The sequence below is a fragment of the Littorina saxatilis genome, linkage group LG12 (assembly GCF_037325665.1).
Source record: "Littorina saxatilis isolate snail1 linkage group LG12, US_GU_Lsax_2.0, whole genome shotgun sequence".
Lineage (NCBI taxonomy): Eukaryota > Metazoa > Mollusca > Gastropoda > Littorinimorpha > Littorinidae > Littorina > Littorina saxatilis.
Genome location: NC_090256.1, coordinates 3924510 through 3934572, shown reverse-complemented (window position 1 = coordinate 3934572; position 10063 = coordinate 3924510). Strand labels below are relative to the sequence as shown.

General features: G+C 40.5%; 1 protein-coding gene across 2 annotated transcripts in view; it reads left to right on the top strand.

Moving 5' to 3' along the window:
* The window catches only part of LOC138981091 (kinesin-like protein KIF11), a 44813-nt gene extending 37945 nt beyond the window's left edge, over positions 1-6868 (top strand). Inside the window, exons 24-27 of one of the 2 annotated variants that reach the window (XR_011460552.1) lie at positions 490-737; positions 2587-2688; positions 4587-5340; positions 5856-6868. Coding sequence is in view for 1 of the 2 variants with exons in the window: in XM_070353924.1 (XP_070210025.1) it covers positions 490-737; positions 2587-2688; positions 4587-4802 (566 nt within the window). In the remaining variant the exon portion in view is untranslated. Of the gene's footprint in view, positions 1-489; positions 738-2586; positions 2689-4586 lie in introns of both variants that reach the window. The other variant, XM_070353924.1, reaches the window with a different exon arrangement.
* Positions 6869-10063: the final 3195 nt, after the last annotated feature.

Sequence of the window (10063 nt, the reverse complement as noted above, 5' to 3'; positions counted from 1 at the left end):
AGCAGAAAATTCACACTCAGGCAAACGGTATTTTAATAAGGTTAACTATTCATGGCTGACGGGCCCTGTTTAGTGCTAGTTGGTTAGAATTTGACTGCAAAGACACCATAGGCAAACTATTTTGTCGAATCTGCCAAGAAAAAGCTCTGTCAGGAAATCATGCAGTGTGTGCCAATCAAAGTAAGAGTGCTGACGTTTTGGTTACTTTTTAGTTTGTGTTTCTTTTTTGTGTGTGTTTCCTGTTTAAAACAAAAGTAATAAAACAATATACGCACACAATGTTGGAGCATATACTGATATGTGTGTGTGCACATGATTTTGTGTTTTGCACAAAATTATAGTGTCCTATTAAAATGTCTGAAAGCAGTCAAATGTCCTATTGATGCCGAAGAGCTCAGGACATTTGTCCTATAGGTATGCATTTGTGGCAGCATCCCTGTTTAAGAGTGACTGATTTTCAAAACAAAATCTGAACATTTCTTTGAACAGGTCAAACACCACAGAGGCGAGAGTTCTCATACCCTCGCGCACTGACCAAGACCAAAGAGCACAAGGAGCTCCGTAGCCAATTTGAAGACGGCTACGCCCCTGGACCCGACCCCTTCCCCCTTCGTCTGACCCCTCTCGACCCCACGGACCCCACAGAGGAGGAGGAAGGCATTGAGATTGCTGATTCTCTGTACTCCTCCAGTAATGGTCAAATGTCAAACCCAGGTTCCACAAATTCTTCAATGCAGGTATGTCAGTTGTTTTATTTAACATTGTCAACTGATTTTTCTTTCTCTTTTGTAACAGTTTGAAGTGGTTTTCATGAAGGGTGTAGAGGGAGGTTCCGTTTGAGTAGACCATATGTGACCCTCCACCACGGAATGAGTCGCATGTCACCTTTGCATGATTTTCATATTTTTACATTTTCCTACAGAGTTTGTTATGCTCTATCCAGTGGTGAAGACCGTTTCAGAAAAGAGCGAAAACTTTTTGAGTTATAAGCATGTGACTAAGGTGACCCTCACACTGTTACCAGACACTCCCCGGACTTATATTAAGCCTAGTGCAGAACCGCGCGAGGTGACATGCGACTCATTTCGTGGTGGAGGGTCACATTTGCAGCTCTGGTCTTTTTGGTGTGATTTGTGTTGTACTTTGATTGTTGAGGATAGGTTTAGACATAGACCAAATAGCCTGGACCGCCAACTCGTCACGTGACTCTTCGAGGTTACGACGCTCGACTTTCAGGGGCGCTTAGCGTCCGGTTTGAAAGGCCAGCGATTTGAAGACAGTGAAAAGAAAGCACGCTCCAGTTATTTGTGACAATGGGAGGTGACAATGAACTGGATTTTTCTAAACTTAACAAAACTCATCGAAAAACATGTTCCATATGCACTTTAGCTGAGGTTATTTTAGCATTTTCAGAACTTACCTCGGCACCTTCGTCCATGTTTACAATCGACACCGGATATGACATCCCCCTGATTTCTGAAAGGCCATGTAAGCGTAGGTTCCTAAATGCGAGAGACCGCTACCTCGTAATAGAGAGAAAGAGCGGAGAGATAGCTAGTTGGCGGTCTAGGATAAATGGTCTATGGTTTAGATTATTAGACCTCAAAGTTGTGTCCTCTTTTTAAAAAAAAACCTACTTCAGTTTGGTCAGCCCAGTTTAGTAGATACCATACATAACATGCACTAACATTCATGCATCGGTTAGGGAAGTAAGGAATGATCGGAATTAAAGTTAAAGATGTACAACTCAGGTTGATCCTGTTTACACCAACTCTTTATAATACGTCATTACATGCATACTTAGATAAAGCATCTCTATAGAATACATTTGATTTTTACATCTACCTTTTGGTGGTTCAATAGCCTAACCCTGTGTTTGACTAAGCTTTTTTGTTGTTATTCATCCTTTGATATTATAATCCAGTTTTTGATTAATCTAGCTTCATCCACTCTTGTCAGATTGTCAGAAAATGATATTTCAGATAATTTGCTAACTCTGATCAAATTTTTTAACCTGAGTTGAACTTTACTAATACAGTAATTTTGAAAACAAAATCCGAGGAGAGGAAGAAGGTGAGTGTGCATGTGTGTGTGAGATAACATATAATAATAATAATACGAATATTTATAACGCGCACATATCTCACCAACAGGCGACTCAAGGCGCACATACACTCATTCACACACACATATAAGACCACATAAGGAGTGTGTGCGTGCTACTGTGCTTCCAGACTGATGAGATCAGTTACAATAGCAAGCTCATCATCATTACCTTGAATAGACGAGTTGTGGAAATAACTGCCGGGTTTGTATGTGTTGTAAAAGAGCGAATACTCTTGGAAAACACGAGGCAAGATTATAGGCCAATGAATAGTGGGCACGGACCACGTGCAGAGGGTGTGTGGAGACCCACCCCTCGCTAGTGATTGGCCTTTAATGTCACGAAAGTAAGCTTGCCTCATATTTTCCAAGAGTGTCCCCTCTTTCACAACGCATACAAAGCAGAGTTATTCCCGAACATCGTCTAGTGTAAACAAGAACTACAATTGTAGAGGTTGTTATTTTACCCGGTTTTGCTCTCAGACGGGGCCTGATGTGGATGATGGCAATGTGAGTGATGCCGGCAGTGAGTGTTCTGTCGCCTCTGCTACTTCGGGTGTCTCTTCCGTTAGTGGGCGCAGCAAGGTAAATAAGCTGACAGTCTTGACAGTGTGAAACAATGTGGTTTTGTGCGGTTTTATATCACCCACATTCCCCTTGAAAGCGTAGTAATACTAGTATATTGATGTCTTCTATTTTCAAAATGACCTCACAATGGTTGATGGACGTTTTCCTGACCCAACTTTAAATGTGTGTGTGTGTGTGTGTGTGTGTGTGTGTGTGTGTGTGTGTGTGTGTGTGTGTGTGTGTGTGTGTGTGTGTGTGTGTGTGTTAGCTGAAAAGGGAGGTAATTTTGAGGAACAGTGATCTATGATGACAAAAACATTTTTGTGTTTTTGTACATTGTATGTTCCGAATTTATTCAGTTACTGTTTTCAACTCCTCAACTTTGATGTTATGTTCAGAATATTAAGACTCTTGTGAAAGTCTTCGGCTTTTTTGTCTGATTTGTTTTGAGCAAAGGGAGTTGGATTAGCTTGAAAGTATGAAAGCGACTATCTGGTAAACATAATCATTTCCTGAATGAAAACAGATATTTCCCCCATCATGTGATTGTGAGCTCTCTTTTGTTTGTCATCACTTCATTTTGCTGGCTCATGCACATGATGTAACACTTGTACTGAGATGTTATCTAACACACATTTCTTTGATTGCACTGAAAGTTTTCTTTGTATCTTTCACTTTTAGTGTTCACTGAATTACTCATGAAAGTGGCTTTTAATCTTTATATTATAATTATGTTTGAATCCTTTCCCTTCAATACTATATATAAATCATATTAAAAACTTCATCTGTGTTGCACATAAATACCCAGACCCTTGTCTTTCATCGTCAATTTCTCAATGATAACAACAGAAATATATGTCAGGAAATTTTTTGCGCACACTGTACCATACCTTACTTCATTGCCTGGCCCCTGGGGATTTGCCAGATCGTTAACTACAGAGGAATACAAATGGATCATTAGATATAGAAATTGTTAAAGCAGTATCAATTGTGTTGCTAAAGTGGATCATTAGATATAGAAATTGTTAAAGCAGTATCATTTGTGTTGCTAAAGTAGATCATTAGATATAGAAATTGTTAAAGCAGTATCATTTGTGTTGCTAAAGTAGATCATTAGATATAGAAATTGTTAAAGCAGTATCATTTGTGTTGCTAAAGTGGATCATTAGATATAGAAATTGTTAAAGCAGTATCAATTGTGTTGCTAAAGTGGATCATTAGATATAGAAATTGTTAAAGCAGTATCATTTGTGTTGCTAAAGTGGATCATTAGATATAGAAATTGTTAAAGCAGTATCATTTGTGTTGCTAAAGTAGATCATTAGATATAGAAATTGTTAAAGCAGTATCATTTGTGTTGCTAAAGTTGATTCCACATCCCTTACAAAAAGTTGTAACATTTGTGTCTGTCATTGGCTCACGTAAGTGTAGCCTATGCGATCGTAACTTTGTCTGTCTGTGCGTGCGTTTGTGCGTGTGTGCGTGTGTGTGTATGTCTGTGGTAGAAACTTTAACATTTCCGAGTCTATGTGTGAGTGGTTATCCAAGACTATGGATAAAGCTCGCATAAGATTACGTCACGGTCAAAAGTGTTTGACGTCAATTAATGCATCATGACGGCATGCCTCCCTGTAGTCTTTCTCTCTCGCGTGGTGTGTGTGGTCTCGGTCATTGTTATTTTGAGCGGGCCGAGACTATTTGGCAGTCGTGTCCCTGTAAGTAGGCTACATGCAGACAGACAGATCTAGATCTAGTGTCTCTCTTTCTTGCACAGTGTCACCTAAGCTTACTGTGTGTGTGGGTGTGTATGTGTGACGGAGTGATTGAGTTTGTGTTACTGTTTGTCTATTTCTTACGTGAGCCTTGAAGGCTTCGCCTCTTGTTTTACTCACGTGTCTTGTGTTCTCCTCCTACAGCAAAGTGTGGCATCGCTGGCCTCAGATGTGGAGACATGGAAGGAGAACAAGCCCAAAGTCATGAGACCGCCTAACACCAACTCGGTCCGCAAAACAAAGGCTCCCCGCACTCCCAAAAAGGGCACCACTCCCAACCCCAAGTCGGGGGGAACGACACCGGTCAAATCCAAACCCGCCACCAAGCTACCGCTTCGCAACAACGTCAACGTGTCCTGAGAAGACCAAAACAGCCTCCTATTTTATTGCATTATACGCACCTGTAAATTTCTCTGCTTGGGATGCAGTGAATGTGCAGAGACATCATTTTTTAAAAACGGACATACCAAGATGAATGCATTGTACAAAGCTACCCGCAATGAAAGGACAACCTTGGGAACAGCTTGCAGTTGCCCTACATTGTGGTTGGCCTGACAGGTTTTCAATGTATTGTTATGATAACAACGGGACAAGAGAAGGTGTCCTCCCATGGCAGAGGCCTCACATCACAGGTACCCCTGTGGACACTTACAATAATAAGATGGCAAATTTCAACAAGATGGCAATCCAGATACTCAAAAATGATTTTGCTTGATTGGAAACTGAATTATGTTGTGCATCTGTCGTTTTCTTCACATGTTGTGACCTTTCATTTACTCAGGAAGCAGCATTCTTTTTTTTTTTTAAACAAGATTTTATCAGGGTGGCATGTATATACGATATAAACATTTGTGGCCACACAACAAGCTAAGCTTATATTAAGTGTGGTTATAAATATGTACATCTAGATAGGAATTGTTATTTCACGTTATGTCAAGGTCATAGAATCACTTATACCCTTATGAGAACGCAAGACAGACAAGATACAATTTTTACACACACACACAAAAAAGAGGAAAAAATGCAGCAAAAGAATTAGAGGATGTGACAGGACGGGAAGGACTGCAATATCGGGGAGATTCCGGGGGGGGGGGGGGGTTAGAGAGACGATGAGAGACTTTCACAGACTTGCTAGATCAATGCTTCTGCAGCAGCAAAAATTTCATTTACAATGTCGTACAAACTAATTAAGCTGAGGTTAGTCATGTGAATACACACAAAAAAACTTTAATAAAAAGATTCACTCAAAACTTGACCTTCAGTAAAAACGTAAAACAGCATGACCTGCCAATAATCAAATACTGGATCATTGACATGGTGACCACAGGGTAATCAAAATCTATCACTTAACCTTATAAAACTATGTACCTTTTCGAATATTTTAATGTTTTCGGTAAAACGTAGGTTTGGCAGACCAAACAATAAACATTGTACATTTTGATGATCATTCGGTAATGTGTGTATAGTTAGTCTTCGGACATCATCGTAATTACTACAAAATAAGCAGCATTCCATTGAGAAACGTTTATCGAGAAGTCACATTGTGGATGCTGGTTTTGGCATAGGGAACCTTATCTAAACGAAAGAGTAGTGCTTACAAGAAGAACTACTCAGTACTGATAAGGATTTTTTTTAAAGAAAATCAAAAGAAACTAAGTTTATAACCACAATAAAATTGGCATCGCATCACATGCTGACACAATCACATGGAAACGCGAAAGTGAAGCATTCATGATACTAGCTTGTGTGTAATAGATATTTTGATGGAACTTGGATGAATGGTGTACTCACAATTTTTGTTGTTGACGTTGTAGTTTTTGCATTTTAAATATGCATGAAAGTATGTCAATTTTTAAAATGTGTTTTGGACTTTGTATCTCTTCCTCCTTGCTTTTAGTACACTGCCAGACCTTGCCTTCGAAGGCAGTGTAGTCAAATACTGTTGATTTCAATTGATGTTTTAAATTTCAAATACAAACAAATGCCAGTATACTGTTGATTGAATTACATTGCTTAGAGTTCTCTGGCAATGCAAACCAAGAAAACTGAGAGACAGGAAGGAAATAAGGAAGACTTGGCTAGCTTTCAGTTTGACATGTCACTTGGTCTGTTGAATGAACCAAAAGTTGCAAGTCATGTTTGATTTGTGTGCTCTGAAGACACATGTAATGCATCAAGATGTACAGTTCTTTGTCCATTATGCTTTTCTTTCCTGCTGATTAACTGACTACAGACACCAGACGGTGTTCTTAATATGATGTGCTTACACATGTATGTTATTTCAGGGAGCACATTCCAGCACATTCTGCCTCTATTCTGTACTGTTTTGCTGATATGATTTTTCTGTGTACCACCTCTCTCTCTTTCTCTCCCCCCTCTCTCTCTCCCCTCCCTCTCTACCCCTCTCTCTCTCCCTCTCTCTCTCTCCCTCCTCTCTCTCCCTCCTCTCTCTCTCTCACCCTCTCCCTCTCTCATTCACCTTCTCTTCCCCCTCGCCCTCACTCACTCCCCCCCCCCCCACCTCTCTCTTTCTCGCCCTCTCTCTCTCTCTCTCTCTCTCTCTCTCTCTCTCTCTCTCTCTCTCTCTCTCTCTCTCTCTCTCTCTCTCCGTTTGGTGTGCCTTTAACGATAGAGACACACTATATCATCACTGACCAAACAATTCTACTGTCCAGCCTGACTAATGACTGAATTTCAGAATGTAACTTGTGTGAAACAGTGCCCTTGTGTTCTAAAATTGGATCTTTTCTGTCCAGCAATAGTCATACTGACAATGAAGAAATGTTTTACTACTGGATTTTGACCATTTTTATGAAGGGAACAAATAAAACGGTGCTCATAATAACTTCATTGGTTTGTGTGTGTGCGTGCGCGTGTGCGTGAGTTCGTCCGTGTGTGTTTACATTGTTGCCAGCTCGGTCAGTAAAAACACACCCGGCACCCAGCGGTCTAATTCTCGACTCTCACGTCAAGTATGCAGGCTCTTTCGCAATAAGATCAAGTTATTACAGAGTACGTGTATTGTACAGAACGCCTACACCTTAAGTAAACCTGTGGGAGCATTGACAAGAAATAGCTGTAGGTAATCTACGCCAAGCAACATTCGTCAGCAAGAAAAGGCCTAGGCCTGTGTTGAATATTTGCCAGAAGGTGGCGCTAGCAACAGACAAGTAAACCAAAACTAAAATTATAGACATCATTATGTATGCCGTTGGTGAACAGGTTTAAACTCCATCCAGCAATTCAAAAGTACCAGTGCACTAAGGCATTAGACGCTGTTCTGGTTCTATATAATTTTAGTGGACCCATCGACCGGTGTGAGTGTTGACTGAATGAGAGGACCTAAAACGTGCATGTGTCTTTGTGAGAAGTCGCTAGGGTTATAGTCTTGGCTTTTCAGTGCGTTTTGGGGTAAACTAAACACACACATATACAAGCACGCGTCGCAGTCTTTTTTATTCCAATACTGAACAGTGAGATTATCATGTTCTGTGCGCATTTTTTCCTAACTAGACTGACCACAGTGACGGAGCAATGAAGGCCGTATAAATCAGTTCAAGTTTGCCCTGGAAATCACTCAAGGTATTAAACACGCGCGCACACACACTGACAAACCCCCAAAACACACACACACTAACACGTACCCTTCTTGGGGCAGCCGGTCAGTCCTCTGTCAGTGGCTAAGGATGTCTGAATAATTGTCGACGTGATAACAAAAAGATAAGTATGAAAAGGTGGAGGGCTGAGCTGGATTAGTAAGTACTGCTCAGCCCCATCATGACACAGTTTGTTATCTCAGTGAAGATGACGACATGCCCGGCTGGGAGTGACGCAGTACAAGCTGAATAATTTCGGAGATTCCCGATATTACTAATGTTTTCTGTCCAGGCAAATGGGCCTAGGCCTTTTCGTATTATTTTTGCATCCACGCAATTTGTGGGCGCTCAAGGATCAAATAAGTACACATGACAGGATTCACAAAAGGCTTAGGCCCAGGCAAAAAATCGGTCAATGTCCGTATTTGAGTCATTAATTTGACCAAAAAATGACATGGCACGGTTTAGTTTACCGGGTGTACAATCAATTAACAAATAAAAGGGTCTGAAGTGGAACTGAATTACTGGACCAGGTAGCCTTTACGTTGAAAACAATTTTTTTTAATCGGATGTCGTCATTTCCCTCCTGGTCTTCTTCTTTTTCTAGCTAGCTGTATTCACAACACATTGTCAGCACTTGGCAATATGTGTGTGTGGCCACTCAGTGATGGCGTTCAAAATGTGAATGTTGTCATCTTCTTTTGCTCAGTTCTGAATTTCTTCTTCTGAACTTTTTCTTTTTCTTTTAATCTTCTTGTGTCATTTTGAGTGCAGCGGACACAAAGTCGGTCGGCCTGATACAGTGTTTACCGGTCAGGTACGGGTTGCTGATTATCAAAGGCGTCATAGTCAAAGATGATTGAGAGGTCAGCCTTGATCCTTCCTTATCCTTAGCGGATTATGACTTTATTCAGTTATTCTGCAGAAAAGACAAATGCTGGAGAAAACCCGTTCTTTTCTGCAGCATTTCTGAATAATGTCATCTTTTCGCGCCGAAGCAGCGTTTTTTTCTGCAGCAAAACATTTTACTGCAGTAAAACTTGAAATCAAGAATGCTGTGCAGTAAAACAAAATGCTGCAGAAAAAGTGTAAACAGGTTTTCTGCAGTAAAACAACAGCACCGTTTTACTGCAGCATTCACGGTGCTGTTGTTTTACTGCAGAAAACCTGTTTACACTTTTTCTGCAGCATTTTGTTTTACTGCAGCATTCTTGATTTCAATTTTACTGCAGTAAAATGTTTTGCTCCAGAAAAACCCATTGCTCTCGCGAAAGATGACATCATGCAGAAATGCTGCAGAAACAAACAGTTTTTCTCCAGCATTTCTGTTTTTCTGCAGAATAACTGAATAAAGTCATAATCCGCTAAGGATACTTCCTCACCGTAGCTCAGCCAACACTGACTGGAATCATGACAGCATGCCTACCCTTCTGAAGATCATTGTACTGTAGGAGTTCTAATGCATGTCTGCATTCACATCTCATCTGTTTATTCCAGAATCGACTATGTGTAGGTCTACTTCAGTTCAGCTTTGGTCCGGCATTGTGTTCGTATGTGTGTGTGTGTCAGTGTGTGTGTCAGTGTGTGTGTCAGTGTGTGTGTGTATGTGTGTGTGTGTCAGTGTGTGTGTGTCAGTGTGTGTGTCAGTGTGTGTGTGTATGTGTGTGTGTGTCAGTGTGTGTGTGTATGTGTGTGCTCTCAGTTGTGTTTTGTACACAGTTCAGCCAGTCGTATCTAAATCAGTGTAAGTCTTAATTTTTAGACAATGTCCACTTGTTTAGTTCATTTTGTGTGTGGGTGTGGGTGTGTGTTTTGTGTTTGTATGTGGGGTGTTTTTTGTGCAAATTATTCTATTTAACGTCTCATCTGTTACATTCCCAAAACTGCATCCAGTCTATTAGTATTACATGTACATGTTCCACACAACATTGACTTTGTCTTTCTTCTTCTTGCATTGTTGTTGTTGTTGTTGTTGTTGTTCAAGTTGTGTTTTTTGTGTGTGTGTTTTTGTTTGTTTGTATATTT